The sequence below is a fragment of the Microtus ochrogaster genome, linkage group LG4 (genome assembly GCF_000317375.1).
Source record: "Microtus ochrogaster isolate Prairie Vole_2 linkage group LG4, MicOch1.0, whole genome shotgun sequence".
Taxonomy (NCBI): Eukaryota; Metazoa; Chordata; class Mammalia; order Rodentia; family Cricetidae; genus Microtus; species Microtus ochrogaster.
Window position 1 is genome coordinate 23,483,189 of NC_022030.1, and position 15,236 is coordinate 23,498,424.

The 15,236-nt window shown below is 39.4% G+C and overlaps 1 protein-coding gene across 1 annotated transcript in view; it reads left to right on the plus strand.

Annotated features, from left to right (window-relative positions):
* Ndufv2 (NADH:ubiquinone oxidoreductase core subunit V2) overlaps positions 1-15,236 on the plus strand; it is a 25,577-nt gene that overhangs the window by 7,357 nt on the left and 2,984 nt on the right. The window contains exons 2-6 of the mRNA XM_005361321.3: positions 6,899-6,964; positions 8,180-8,242; positions 8,324-8,440; positions 10,622-10,790; positions 13,650-13,759. Coding sequence (XP_005361378.1) covers positions 6,899-6,964; positions 8,180-8,242; positions 8,324-8,440; positions 10,622-10,790; positions 13,650-13,759 — 525 coding nt within the window. The remainder of the gene's footprint in view (positions 1-6,898; positions 6,965-8,179; positions 8,243-8,323; positions 8,441-10,621; positions 10,791-13,649; positions 13,760-15,236) is intronic.

Here is a 15,236-nt window from a genome sequence, read left to right on the forward strand (position 1 = left end):
CGCCACCACCGCCCGGCTCCATGTTGGAGATATTTAAACTTAACTTTGCAAAATTACAGCAGACTGAAAGAAGTTTTACCTTTTACACTGGGCATGTTGTGCATGGCTTTAATACCAAAGGCAGGGGTATCTCAGTGAGTTTGAGGTCAGCCTGGTCTACATAGCAAGTTCAGGATAGCCAAGGTTACTTAGAGACCCTGCTTCAAAAAAACAAGCAAGAAAAAAAAAACCAAGAAAATTTATCTTAAATTGTATGTGTCTGAAAACCCTAAATCACAGATTCTTCTCAGTTTATGGGTTTACATACACTCTTACTTTTTAAGTTGAAGATTTAATGATAACCTTACCTGTTGAACAGAATAGCTTGGCAACATAGTATCCTGTAAAGTAGAGTGGGTCACTCTTTTATTTGTTTGGTGTGTGTGTGTGTGTGTGTGTGTGTGTGTATGTGTGTTTAAATTTTCCTCTCTGAAGTTGTTCAGGGAAATTATTATATATGATGAGGAACCAAACCAAGTAAGTGCTATAGGTATAGGAGGGTGTGCCAGTTCTTTTTCCCAGCGGCTGTTATGAGGATGACTTAATACCATCATGACGAGTGGGAAGTATAAAGTGCAATAGTGATGTAAGTTTAAGGAGTGAGGTGCATGGTAGGATGGAGAAGAGATAAGAGGGTGGAAGATGAGGTTGGAAAGGGTCCAAAGGCCTTTTCTATAGCACACACAGGATTCAGACTTCATCCACTTTGTAACAGCAGGTTTAGATTGATCCCAGTGCTACCCCCTTCAGCCCTCGCCCATTAGAATCTTAGTGAGAACCTCTAGAGATGTGGAAAAGCGTGAGACAAAGTCAGGGAACTATGCCCTTGATAGTAATCTGGGGTGGGGAGAGAACTGGAATAGAAGCAGGGCCAGGAAATGTAGTAGCAGAAATAACAATTAATGGGGCTGGAGAGATGGCTCAGTGGTTAAGAGCACTGCCTGCTCTTCCAAAGGTCCTGAGTTCAATTCCCGGCAACCACATGGTGGCTCACAACCATCTGTAATGAGGTCTGGTGCCCTCTTCCGGCCTGCAGACATACACACAGACAGAATATTGTATACATAATAAATAAATATTTTTTTTTTAAAAAAAAAAATAACAATTAAAATAATTCAGGCAGAATATGTAAGACTTGGTGATTAGTAAGTGAGAGGGAAAGTACCCTGAGATATTTTCTCGGATCCTGGCCTTCAGATGTTCTGTAAAGACTAATGTTAATGCATGTGCTGGTCTTTGCCTATAATCCTGGTGCTTGGGAGACTGAGGTAGGAGCCTAGAAAGTTTAGGCCAGCCTTGGCTATAGTGAGACTCAATCTCAAAGCAACAACATAAAAGACTAATGTTGAATTACCATGACTATTTTCTTATATCCTTGTTTAATTGAGGCAGCACCTACGGGTACATATTTGTAGAAGTACTATACAAATAATTTCTGGTAGAGAAGCAACTGGGATTAAACACCAGAATTATGTAGTTACAATGATGAATGAAAAAAATTTTGGTGTTTCTTTTTTTTTTTCCTCCCCCAAACAGGGTTTCTCTGTAGTTTTTTTGGAGCCTGTCATGGAACTAGCTCTTGTAGAGCAGGCTGGCCTCAAACTCACAGAGATCCATCTGCCTATGCCTCCCGAGTGCTGGGATTAAAGGCGTGCGCCACCACCATCCAGTTTGCCCTCTCCACTTTTAAATGTGAATGTCTGCTGTGGACATTCTGTTTTCTTGCTTGAGCTAGTATTACCAGAATATTTAGAATCAAAACTTGGGCTCTGGAAACCGTAACAAGCTAGGTGAAGCCCTGTCTTCAGTCCAATTAAATAGTGAAAAGCAGAGAAAGATGGGTTCAAGTGTGACCACGTAGAGAAGAGGAACAAATAAGAGTCCAGTGAAACCTTTCCCTTAAGTCACTTTCGGGGTATTGGTCTGAGGTGTGGGTTAAATAAGGGCACGAGGGATGTATAACTAAGCAGTTTTTATCCAAATGTGATCGTGCCCATTACTGACAGATCTCTTGTCCAGCCTCCAGGTCTGTCCTGCAAGGTCCTGTGACAAGTTGTTAGAATGGAAGACAGGTTTCTCCTCTGGGTTGCACCAATACTTCAGTCTCCCCCCCTTCCCAGCATGAAATTCCTGGGGAAACTAATTCTTTTGAGGGTCCATTGTTTATTAGACTGATAGCAAGGGGGGGTGGCAGCATATGTGTCTCTAAGATGTCATCTCTCCTGTCAGGGCAGTTATACTGGCAGCAAGGAGGGTATCAATAACAAGTTAGCAGCTATTTTTTTTTTTAAGATTTATTTATTTATTTAGTATCCTGCCTGTAGGCCAGAAGAGGGCACCAGATCTCATTATAGGTGGTTGTGAGCTAACATGTGGTTACTGGGACTTGAACACAGGACCTCTGGAAGAGCAGTCAGTGCTCTAAACCGCTGAGCCATCTCTCCAGCCCCAAGTTAGCAGCTATTAATATGTTTAGCATTCATCAGCCCTCACACAGTTGTTTGTAGGGTAAAGAAGCTAAGGGCTTTGAAATGATATTGCAAAAAATCTATGCAAAGAGCCTAAAGAAATAGTCAGTACAAATATAAGGAACCACTGAGTGGCTAACAAGCCATTAACTTCTGGTTATGCTCAGAGGAGTTGGACAGAGAGAGGTAAATCTATCTTACCTAGCCAGCTTTGGGCAGCTATGAGTTTGTCCTAACACGGAATAATAAATTCACTTAAAATGTGAAATTTTTGTGCTGTAATTTGGTCAGATTTTTAAAAAAATAATTTTTATGTTCATTGGTGTTTTACCTGCATGTATGTCTGTATGAGGGTGTCAGAAGCCCTGGAACTGGAGTTGCAGACAGGTGTGAGCTGCCATGCGGGTGCTGGGAATTACTGGAAGGGTAGGACTGGGGAGGAGGCTGTGGCCAGGATGAATTAATAGATTAATTAATAGATGAATTAAGGAAAAAATGAAGAAAAAAAGAAGAGAGAGCACAACAAACCAAGCCATCACTTTTACATAAGCCCCTCCACTCTGGTGCACTAGTCCCAGCTTTCTAATTGTTTTGTTGGAGTCAGTTTAATATAACCCTTCCTCTAGGATGCCTTTCTCACACACAAACCATCTACCAAATCTACCAAACATTTTGGCATTGCAGCAGAGTGTAGGATATTGTCATCAAGAGTTCACTCAAGAACCACCTGATCAGAGTCTGGAGCAATAGCTAAGTGGCTGAGAGCACTGGCTGCTTCTCCAGAGAATCAGAATCCCCTCCTCTAAGCCTCCCCATCCCTTCCTCTTCTGTCTCCATTCAGGAAAGGATAGGTCTCCCATGAATATCAATAAAATATGGCATATCAAATTGCAGTAAGACTAAACCCCTCCCCCTTTATTAAGGCTGGGCAAGGCAACCCAGGATGAGGAGTACGGTCCCAAAAGCCAGTAAAAGAATTGGAGACAGTCCCTGTTCCCATTATTAGGAGTCCAATAAGAGGACTAAGCTCCTCAACTGTAACATATATGCAGAGTACCAAGGTCAGTCCCATGCAGATCCCTGGTTGTCCGTTCAGTCTCTGGGAGCCCCCATGAGCCCACTTTAGTTGATTACGTGTCTTCCTGTGGTGTCCTTGACCTCTCTGGCTCCTACACTCCTTTCTTCTTGGCAGGATTCCCAAACTTCATCTAATATTTGGCTGTGAGTCTACATCTGTCTCCATTAGTTGCTGGATGATGCCTCTCTGATGATAATTGGGCCAGATCACCAATCTGATCATGAGAGTTGTGAAGTTTACGCTTCTTATCCTCTATTGCTAGGAAGCTAAGCTGGGGTCCTCCCTATAGACTCCTGGGAGATTCCCCTGCGCCAGGCTTCCACCCACCTGAAAACCCCTCTACCAGCAGTCTCCCTCAGCACTCCATCCCTCCGTGCTCCCCCCCCAACTGATCACTTATGTTCCTGACCCCACCCGCCTTTAGTCCACTCACAAAAATCTCTTCCATCTCATCTTCCCAGGGAGATCTGGGTGTCCCCCATGAACCCCCCTTGTTACCTAGTTCTCTCTGGGTCTGTGGATTGTTTGTGCTCTCCTTTCTGTGTGCCTTGAATGAAAGATGACATAGTGTGTCGGACATGCTCATAAGTGGTAATACATAATTAGCATGAATAACTCAGGAACAAGTTCCTCATGGTAGCACCAGCGCTACTCCTTTCCACTTCCTTTAAGTAAAAGAAATTTATTTATTAACTTCAGCAGAGAGGAAGTAGATCGTTTTCAGCTATATAAAACATAATTTTATCAGAATAATTCACAGCCTAATTACAATATAAAAACCCGTTACTTGCAAATGCAAGAAACACTAATTTGTTTTGACAATGGCTCTTTGTTACAGTTATAAACAAAAGACAATTATCTGTCATGCTTTAAAAATTTACCTTAAATCTTTCAGTTACTGTTTTATCGTGTGTCTGCTAAGTAGATAACAATGCTTTAACATATTAGGAAGTTTTTTCAGAGTAATACCACAATCTTAAAACAGCCCAATAAAAAGACACCCATTAGATAGACAGACAGAGAAAGAGAAAGAGAGAGATTGCTTTTTTTTTTTTTTTTTAGAGCTCTTGCTTTTAATCCCAGCACTCGGGGTCTCTGTGAGTTCCAAGACAGCCAGGGCTTTCTAGAGAGATCCTGTCTCAAAACAAGCAAACAAAACCCTTAAGTTTTACAAATATTAAATGAGGGGCTGGAGAGGTAGTTCAGTGGTTAAGAGTACTGGCTGCTTTTGCAGAGGATGGGAATTACATTCCCAGCACCCACATGGTGGCTCACAACCATCTATAACTCTAATTCTAGGGGATCTGACACTCTCTTGTCTTCCATAAGTACCATTCTTGTACACACTACACAGACATACATGCAGGCAAAACACTTAATATGCATGAAATTTAAATAATAAAGTGTGAGATTGAGAGGTGGCTCAGCAGTTAAGAGCCCTTAGTGCCCTGAGGACCAGTATTTGGATCCCAGTACACATTATGTAGCTCTCAGCTCCCTGTGATGCCAGATCTTCTGTTCTTCATGGGCTCCTGCACGTATACACATGCACACACACAGTAATGCTAGATCTTCTTCTGATCTGCATGGTTACCTGCACACACACATGCGCCCACACACCCCTTATCCCCTTTGAGATCAGGTCTTTGTATATAGGCCTAGATTCATAGCATCCTCCTAGCAACCTTCCTAGTGCTAGGGTTATAGGTGGGGCACTATCACCCTTGCTACTGTAATGTTCTTTAAAAGTGAATTCCCCAAAGTATTACTATGTTAAAAATGTAAATTCTTTGAGGTTTTTCATAAATCATACTAGTTTGCTTCCCTAAAAGGCTTGTATGAGTGTTTGCCTAATGCATTAGTAAGCCCATTTCTCCCATGCTCTCAACAAAATGGAATGTTATGTTTAAAAAAAAAAAGCCCAAGCCAAAACCTTTTCCTAATTTAAGCTGGTGATATTTTAAATGGCATGCTTTTAATTGCTAGTAACTTTTTTAAAATTAATTTTCCTCATTTACTTAATGCATTTATGATCTCTTCTTGGTGTTATCCTTTTATCATTAGAAGTGTGTAAGACTTAGTAGTCATCAGCACAGTCAGTAGATGATGCCAGAAGGAAAAGATACATAAAGGAAAGAACAGAGGAGTCAGAACCGAGCCCCCAAGACAGTGACTTTCAAGTAGTAGTTAACCTGATGTCAGTGGGATGAGTGTCAAGGCTCAGGATGTGAAAAGGGTAATCAGATACTTCCCTACTTCAAAATGAATCATTTCTTACACTATTATGCAATGATTGTTTTCTTAGCGTTTACTTAGGTAATTGTTATTCAGTTTTTTTTTTCAGTTGTTATTCAATTGTTTTTATATTTCCCTGTGTCCTCAGCTAGAGTGACAGCAATGGCCGATTTCTAGTTTAGTCTCAGTTTCCTTTATGGGGTGTTTTTTTCCTTCTCTGTGTAGCTCTGATTGGCTATTTGTGGGTCACAGAATTCAGAAATGGTAGGATTTAGAATAACAGTTTAATTGTTTAGCATGGGAGGTCAGCAGTACAGGAGAAGAACAAGAGGACAAAATCTAACAGTCAGAATCGTTCCTGAGCAGTTTCACCTTATAAGTCTACAAGCATTAGAGACAGTGAGGTGTGGGACTAGAGTTGCAGAAGTAGTTGAGTAAGAACTGAAAAGGCTGCCATATTGGTACCACAGCCTATAATCAATCTAGTACCAGGGAGGCTGAGGAAAGAGAAAAAAATTAAAGGCCAGCCTAGGCTACATAGGGAGACCCTATTAAAAAATGTTTAGAGGATTTTTTTGTGTATTTACCATATTTACTATTAGGGCCAGGCTTGATAGTGCACACTTTTAATTCCCACTTGGGAGGCAGAGGCAGGTGGATCTCTGTAAGGTCAGCCTGGTCTACAGAGCTAGTTCCAAGGCAACAGGACTACGCAGTGAGACCCTGTCTCAGAACAAACAAAACTTTACCATCTTGTCGATTCAGCCAAAGGGAAAGAAAGACAGCCAGTTAATTCTCAGTATTGCATGCCAGCCTAGAGGAACATAGTTTGAACAGGACAGCTGTGTTCAGCTCTGGTTTGAGTTTTGATCAGTTCTTGCACTGACTCCACAAGTGAGCTAATAATGTGCCTAGCCATTTCTTGAGCCTTTTTAAGGAGACGGGCACGGGTACAAACCTCCCAAGATGATTCCTGAAATAACTTGATTCCTTTGCTTTAAGTTATGACTCTTCAAGTAGTTCATAAAAATTTTCTTAAAATTTGTAAGTAAGTTTTCTTAAAATTTTTTAACTTCAGGGAAGACATACAAGGAATTTGCATAAGACAGCTGTGCAAAACGGGTCCGGAGGAGCCTTATTTGTGGTAAGTAATCAAAATTCCTCATAATGGAAAGACTTGGAAATTTGAGTGAGTCTACTGTAATATCTTAAATTGTGGGGTATGTTACCACTCTTGTGGCCTAGAGTGTGCAGGATTGAATGCAAAAGCTTTAAATCTCTGTTTTAATTTTGTGTGTGACTAAGAGCATGCATATGCACTGTGTCCATGCAGAAGCCGGAGAAGGTTAGAAGATACTGTTAGATCCTTAGGAACTGGTGTTATGGGCAGCTTGAGCTGCCATGTGGGTGCTGGAAACCAAGCCTGAGTCCTAAAAACTGCTCATATCAAGATAAACAGACACAGCATCTAAAGCTTTCTGATTTGTACACCAAAACTGAGGTGCTTATAGAGACCACCTAGAGTTAAAAATGTGAAGCCAAAAACATGGAGGCCGACTGCTCAGTAAAGTAATCTATTTATTACGTATTAATGCCCTGGCTATATTACTATTTCAAACAAATACCCTTTAGGAATTTCTCAAGTTACAACCTTGTTCCCTTCAGCCAGCCAATATGACTGACTTTTAAGACCATGGAGTCTGACCACCAGTTAGGTGGTCATAGTAACTTTACTAAAAAATAACCCAAATTCTTATTCCTAGATTTTCTTAGGTTTCCAAGTATTAGTTTCTATTTGAGAGGGTCAGCTGGAACCAAACATCATTTTACAAGCTATATTTAAATCCCTACAATGGCCAATATATGCCAAAAACACAAGTATTAAGTAAGGTTTTGGTGTTTTGGGTGGGAGAAAAAGCTCAGAGGTTAAGAGCACTTGCTATTTGTGTTGCTGGCTGTCCCAGAACTTGGTATATAGAGGAGGTTGGCCTTGAACTCACAGAGATTTCTGTGGGTTTTTTTTTTTCTTTCTTTCTATTTTTGGTTTTTTGAGAAAGGGTTTCTTTGTGGTACAGGTACCCTTAGAGACCAGAAGGGACCACTGGATACCCTGGAACTGGAGTTAGGAGTTATAAGTTGCCAAGCATGGCTGCTAGGAACTGAACTTCAACCCTCTGTATTAGCAGCAGGCTTTTCTAACCTCTAAGCCATCTCTCCAGCCTATATGTACAATTTTGTGTCTTAATTACATAGGGCTGCCAGTTTGTATTTGATAGCCCATTCCTAGTGAAGCTGGATAGCTATTTTTTGGGATTTATTAATCTTTATTAATCTTGTTTTTATTTGTGTGTGTGTTTAGCATAGAGATACTCCTGAGAATAACCCAGATACTCCATTTGATTTCACACCAGAAAACTATAAGGTATGATTAAGTAAACAATATAGGTGATTTATCAAGTACTCATTTGTTTTCATCGGTGTAAAAGGCATTTTCCTTTTACAGAGGATAGAGGCAATAGTGAAAAACTACCCAGAAGGGCATAAAGCAGCAGCTGTGCTTCCAGTCCTGGATCTAGCCCAAAGGCAGAATGGATGGTTGCCCATATCTGCTATGAACAAGGTACTGAATTCAGTTTTGCCTTAGCAAACAGGAAAGGTTGTGTGTAATAACTTCTTTATATAGAAATCATCATGGTAATCATTAATATCAGAGTTTAGGAGTTTTGGGCCCTTTAGTCTCTTCCCTCTCTCACACAGGATGGATGGATAGACAGACAGACAGATATAAACTCCTTAGTGTTTTGTTTTTCTTTCTTTTTTTTTTTTTGTCAGTTCCCTTAATAAAGTTTTTATTCTTGCAGGAAAACAGGCATCAGTGTGAAAGAGGTTTCTGTCTGCCCCGCCATCATCCTGTGTCCTTCCATTCTCCCTCCCCCAACTTTTGAAGAGAAATGATCTTAATGAAAAAAATCTCAAATGTGTATAATTTAGTATGAAGGCATTTTCAAAATTAATGCAATGTTTTAACACTAAAATTACAGTGTGTGGGGGTGTGAATATCTCTTACTAAATGTCATCTCTTAATATTTTGACATCTTTGTTGTAGTCTTTAACAAAAGTCTGTATGTAATATATGGTATGTATGACATTTCTCACTTTCAGAACTGCCATTCAACTCACTTCAGCCTATGAATAAACTGTAAGATTCATCCTCTCTTCTGAGACAGGGTCTGTCTGACACACTAGCCCAGGCTAGTTTTGTTGTTGTTGTTTTGTTTTTGTTTTTTGAGACAGGGTTTCTCTGTAGCTTTGGAGCTTGTCCTGGAACTCACTTTGTAGACCAGGCTGGTCTCAAATTCAAATGCCTTTGCCTCCTGAGTGCTGGGATTAAAGGTGTGCATCACCACCATCGCCTAGTTTAGCCCATACTAGTCTTTCTGTCTTTCTTTCTTTTTTTTTTTTTTTTTTTTTTGTTTTGTTTTTTCTCTGTGTAGCAGCCCCAACTGTCCTGAAACTAGCTCTTGTAGACCAGGTGGCCTCAAATGCACAGAGATCCTCCTGCCTCTACCTCTCGAGTGCTGGGATTAAAGATGTGCACCACTACTGCCTGGGAAACCCAGTTTTCATGCCTCAGCTCCCAAGCACTAAGATTAGAGATGTGAAGATTAATTGCTTTCAAACAGTTTCAGTAATAATCTAGATTTTAGTTTACTTATAGCCTGTTAATACAGCAATTACATTCATGTGACAATATAACACTTAATTTATAAAGTGCTGTATAAATCCAACTAATTGTATTTTCTTCTTGACCAGCTGTCATAGATATTTTATTGTAGCTCGCTCACTCTCATCTTTATTTTCTAAACTTTATTTTGTTTAACTGTTAAGGTAGAATCACAAAAAGGAACAAAAGACAAAGGCTATCATCCTTATTCAGAGACTAGGAATAGACTTTATCTAATAACCACCAATGCAAATTTTAGGTTGTGTTGATTTTTTGTTTGCTTCATACACTTCCCTAATACTGGAATAATGTTACAAAGCTTTATTTAACTAAATGTTATCCTTAGTAAAGACAGTTGGTTAATTTTTTTCAGAAACCTTGATGTAAAATGAAGATGTAGCTGAAAGAGCTTTGCCTATCAACTCCAAAACCCTGGGTTTAATCTCAAGCACTAAGAAAGAAGGAAAAAGCAAAAATAGTATGACATATAGTGCTTGTGAAAAGTGTTTTATTTGAAATTATACCTGTTTTTAAACCCTTTAAAAATATTTTAAGCCAGGCCGTTGTGGCTCATGCCTTCAATCACAGCACTCAGGAGGTAGAGGCAGGTGGATCTCTGGTCTACAGAGCGAGTTTCAAGACAGCCAGGGCTACACAGCGAAACCCTGTCTTGAGAAATATATATATTTAGCATGTGATGTATATATGGACACATATATGCCACAGCATGTGTGGAGGTCAAAGGACAACTCTATAGAGCTAGTTCTGCAAGTTCAGTCCTGATTCAGTCTTTATGAGAGCTCCAGAGATCAAACTCAGGTCATCAGTCTTCTGTGGTAAGTAAGCAAGGTCTTTTATTTGCTGAACCATTTTGCCAGTCCATTTTTTTTTTCAAAAAATGTTTTTAATAATGAGAAATCTCTCCTATGTCTTGTTGATAGTAAGCCTCCAGGAGAAGACAGAACAAGTGACAGTGTAAGAGCACTTAGGAATACTGTAGTGCTATTCAGAGTTGGGTACATTACACTTCAGGTAGTAAACATTGTAACCATCTTCTTTAATGTCTTAATATTTTAGGTGGCAGAAGTTTTACAAGTACCTCCAATGAGAGTATATGAAGTAGCAACTTTTTATACAATGTATAATCGAAAGCCAGTTGGAAAGTACCACATTCAGGTCTGCACTACTACACCTTGTATGCTTCGAGATTCTGACAGCATATTGGAGACCCTTCAAAGAAAGCTTGGTATGGGATACTTCATTTCTTTTGTTAACAGTACCAAGATCAGCCCAGGGTGTGGTTACATAAAACCTTAATGCCCAGCACTTGAGAGGCAGAGACAAGTGGATCTACAAAGTGAGTTCCAAGACAGACAAAACTACGAAGAGAAGCCTTGTTTTGAAATACCTCCCCCACCTCTCCATTCCCCCTCCCCCCAAAAAAAACCCAATAACACCAAGATGGTCTAACAGGCTATGGTGGTGCACACCTGTAATCTTAGCACTCAGGATGCTGAGACAGGATTGTTGAGCTCTTCTAGGTCAGTCTAGGCTATATAGTGAGCTCTGGGTTAGCTTGGGCTATACATTCAGAACCTAGCTCAGTAGCTCCTTTCTGTCTATACTCCCTGCCTCCCAGATCAAATTGTCTTTCTAGATCTGACATTTTCCACCTAAAATTTCAACTTCAATTTATCTTATTTGGTTTGTACTTTCTTGATACTTAAAAAAACCATTTGCTTTTATTTCTAGTTTGTATTTTTTTTTGATTTTCAGCTTCAAGTCTAAGCTTTTAATCTATGTTAACCATTAAGTGTGTTTATAAGGCTTCTAGGAAAGTTATCTTTCATATGTCAGCATTTGTCACAAAACAAAGACTGTTCATGGCCTGGAGAGATGGCTCAGCTTAATGTACTGCTTTTCGGAGGACCCCAGTTCAGTTCCTACCTAGCATCTGTATATCAGGTAGCTCACAACCATCTCTTGGGGTATCTGCACTTACATGTGTGAGTATGCATATACACACACAAGTGAAAATTATTATAATTTTAAGATGTTCATGTACTTTTCCAGAGAAGCAACGGAGTAAGTAGCAATAAGGGAAGTTTTAAATAGGTCTAAATAGAGCATACTTATAAAATAATTGGCCATTTTCCATACAAAATTGCCATTGTTGCTTTTTTAATTTTGTGAAGTTAAAGTATCTTCCTGTACTAAAGAAACAGGACTTCACACTAGAGGCTAGCACTTTCAACACTGACTTGCTTCCTCAGCGCCCCCTCCCCCCCCTTTTTTCAATTTGTTTGAGATAGGATCTTACTGAGTTGACCAAGCTGTTCCTGCTTGTAGTCCTCAGTCTTTCAAGTAGCAGATCTTTGTCATCAGTTGTGGCTTTTTTTTCTCTTCAAGTCCTTGCATGCCACAGACTCATTTAGGTGATGTTTAAATATATAAGGCAGGAAGTTCAAGTTGGCCCCAAACCCAGCTCTAAGGCTTAGATTCTGATAGCTGCTTGGTATGTAGTATGTAGCACGACTAATAAAAACGTAGAGATAGATATTGGGGTTCAACCTGAAGACCAGAAAAGCAAAGCAACCAACCACTAGAGAGATCTTTTACCTCTACCAAGGGCAAGATTCTGTCTCCATGAATCCTCAGGCTCCACTCCAGTGAGCTCCTCCCCTGTATACTCCTCTCTCCATCTAGCCATATTGCTCCTGTCTCCAAACACTGGGGTTAAAAGTGTGAGCCACCACCACCTGGACCTGTTTCTGGATCAGTCTTGTGTAACCCAAGGTAGCCTTGAACTCCCAGAGATCTATCTGCCTCTGTCTCCTGAATCCTGGGATCAAAGGTGTGCGCCACCACTCCCTGGCCTCTAGTAGCTTAACTTTGCATTCTGACCTTAAGCTTTATTTATTGAAATACAAATAAAATATCACTATAATATTAGTTATGTCAGGTTTTATATCCTTTCTTATTTAGCACATAAAGGTAATATATCTGTGCTTACATTGTATGGTATAGCTGGACTTTTTGTAAAGCACAGTGTTCACATCGTTTTGCTATTACAGATGGAGTTACCCTAGTATTTTCACATGTATACTATTGAATGCTCTTCATGTTGTATATTAATATCGTGTATAAGAAAAATTGCCGCCGGGTGGTGGCGGCCGCGCACGCCTTTATCCCAGCACTCAGGAGGCAGAGGCAGGCCGATCTCTGTGAGTTTGAAGCCAGCCTGGTCCACAAGAGCTAGTTCCAGGACAGGCTCCAAAGCTACAGAGAAACCCTGTCTCAAAAAACCAAAAAAAAAAAGAAAAAAAAAGAAAAATTGCCAAGTCATACTTGCCATATTTTACCAATGTCTTCCCTTGAGTGTATGAGTATTCCTTAGTAATCTTTGATCCTCGGTTTTCTTACTCTTTGCCAATCTCATGGTATAACTGTATTATTAGCAGTCCAATTATTTGCTTTTTTTAAATGACTTTATTTTTATGTTAAATAATGTGTTTGTGCAGTACCCACAGTGGCCAGAAGGCCTGAGACTGGAGTTAGAGGTTGTGAACCACTTGTGGGTGCTGGGAACCAAACCCAGGTCCCCTGCAAGGGCTGCCAATGCTCTAACTAGCAATTTCTCCAGCTCCTATTTACTTGCTTGTTTTGAAACTTGAGGGCAATTTTATTAGTTTAAAAGGAAAACCCCAAAGCAGGCATGGAGGTAAGCCCTGTGGCAAACCAGCAGCTAGGTGGTAGGGAAGTAGTTCAGTCTCAGCACAATGTGAATGAAAACTGAGTAAGCCCTGCTCTCCAGGCTTTTATTGACTATAAAGGAACAAGCCTACTTAAGAAAGCATGGCACAGTAGATTTTATGTTTTTATTTATTTTGAGATGGAATCTTGCTATATAGTCCAGGCTGGCCTTGAACTTGAGATCTGTCTTGCTTTCCAAGTGCTGATTTATATTCTTTTCATTTTACAGAAATTTAATGCACATCAATATTTTTATATACCTCTGTAACATATTGTTGCTATGCCATTTTTCTTAAACCATACTGTTTTTAAGCTATAATCTATTTCTTACAGTGATCATTTACATTTTTAGGAATAAAGGTTGGAGAGACTACACCTGACAAACTCTTCACTCTTATCGAAGTGGAGTGTTTAGGGGCCTGTGTAAACGCACCAATGGTTCAAATAAATGACAACTACTATGTGAGTATCCAACTTCACTTAAGCTAATATTCTAGAGTATCCTATTTAAAATACTTTATTTTATGCCCATGCGTGTTAGTTCTTGAGTTACTCATTTAGAAGAAACTATTTATGGAAGTATCTAGAAGGTTTTAAAAGATTTATCTTTAAACATTTTGTATTTTTCTCCAAGATTTGATAAACTTGAGTTTTAAATTATGATGAATTTAATCATTTACATATAGTAGAAACCAAGATGTAATAACAACACTTTAGGGCATTTACTTAGATAAGATTGTTTGTTGATATCATTATTTGCAGAAGAAATTATACATATAAGTAAAGCACCTCAAACCTTCTTTTTCTCTGCAGATACTTCCTCTCATAATTTAGTGTGGATCCTTCTTATAGATGTTTAAAGCTTTTTCTGTATAGTCTATATCTGTAGTAATATGTGATATTTGCTTACGTTTTTAAAATGTTTAACATTTAAAATGTTTTTAAATGTATAACATACCTCTATTACATTTTTAAGAAATTTATTTTTTTTATTTTATGTGCATTGGTGTTTTGCAGTGTGTGACAGGTCCCCTAGAATAGGAGTTACAGACAGTTACGAGCTGCCGTATAGGTGCTAGGAGTTGAACCTTGGTCCTCTGGTGGAGCAGACAGTGGTTCTTAACCACGGAGCCATCTCTACAAGCCTCTCCCTCCCCTCCCCCCCGTACTATTTTATACCTCAGAGATTTTGTGTTTATCTCTTTAACTTTGACCTGTAAGTTATCTGCCAGTGTTCTTAACATCCAAATATGTGCCGTTTTCTAGTTAACATTTTAAAATTACTTGCTGTCCCAATTATATCATGGTTTATCATTATAGTATTTTGTTGGTTTATATTTTGTTTTCAGACAAGGTTTCTCTATGTAGCCCTGGCTGTTTTGCATCTCTCTCTGTAGATCAGGCTGGCCTTGACTCTAGAGTTTCACCTGCCTCTGCTTCCTGAGTGCCAGGATTAAAGGCACAGGACACCACCATCCAGTTTATTTCTTAGAAATTAGTTCATAGAGATTCCTTGAGGCCTTTGTTGAACAATGGATTTACCTTAATTGTCCTGTTTGCAGAGATGTTAAAGGTATCTCCAAAGCTGATCTCTTTACAGCTTTTGCTTCATTCATTCTGTAATGCCAAAGTTTCAAGACTAGACATTTTCTTTGCAGGACAATGTACTTTCTAGGTTATCCTTATATCAAATGTACAGCCTTTTTTGGATCTTAACTTTGTGTGGTTAGGTTTGTGGTTATGAAGACTTTTTGTGCTGGACTGGGGTCTTGTCTATTGCTCTTCTGGTTATTGAAAACTTGGAGACAAATGTATTTGGTGTTTTCTTGCTGATTTTTTTGTTGAGTTTGGCCTGTTATGTATTCCTCAAATAGAAATTAGACAGGGCTTTGTATGAAGCATGAATCTTGATATAGTAGTCTACAGGCATTTTTTTTTT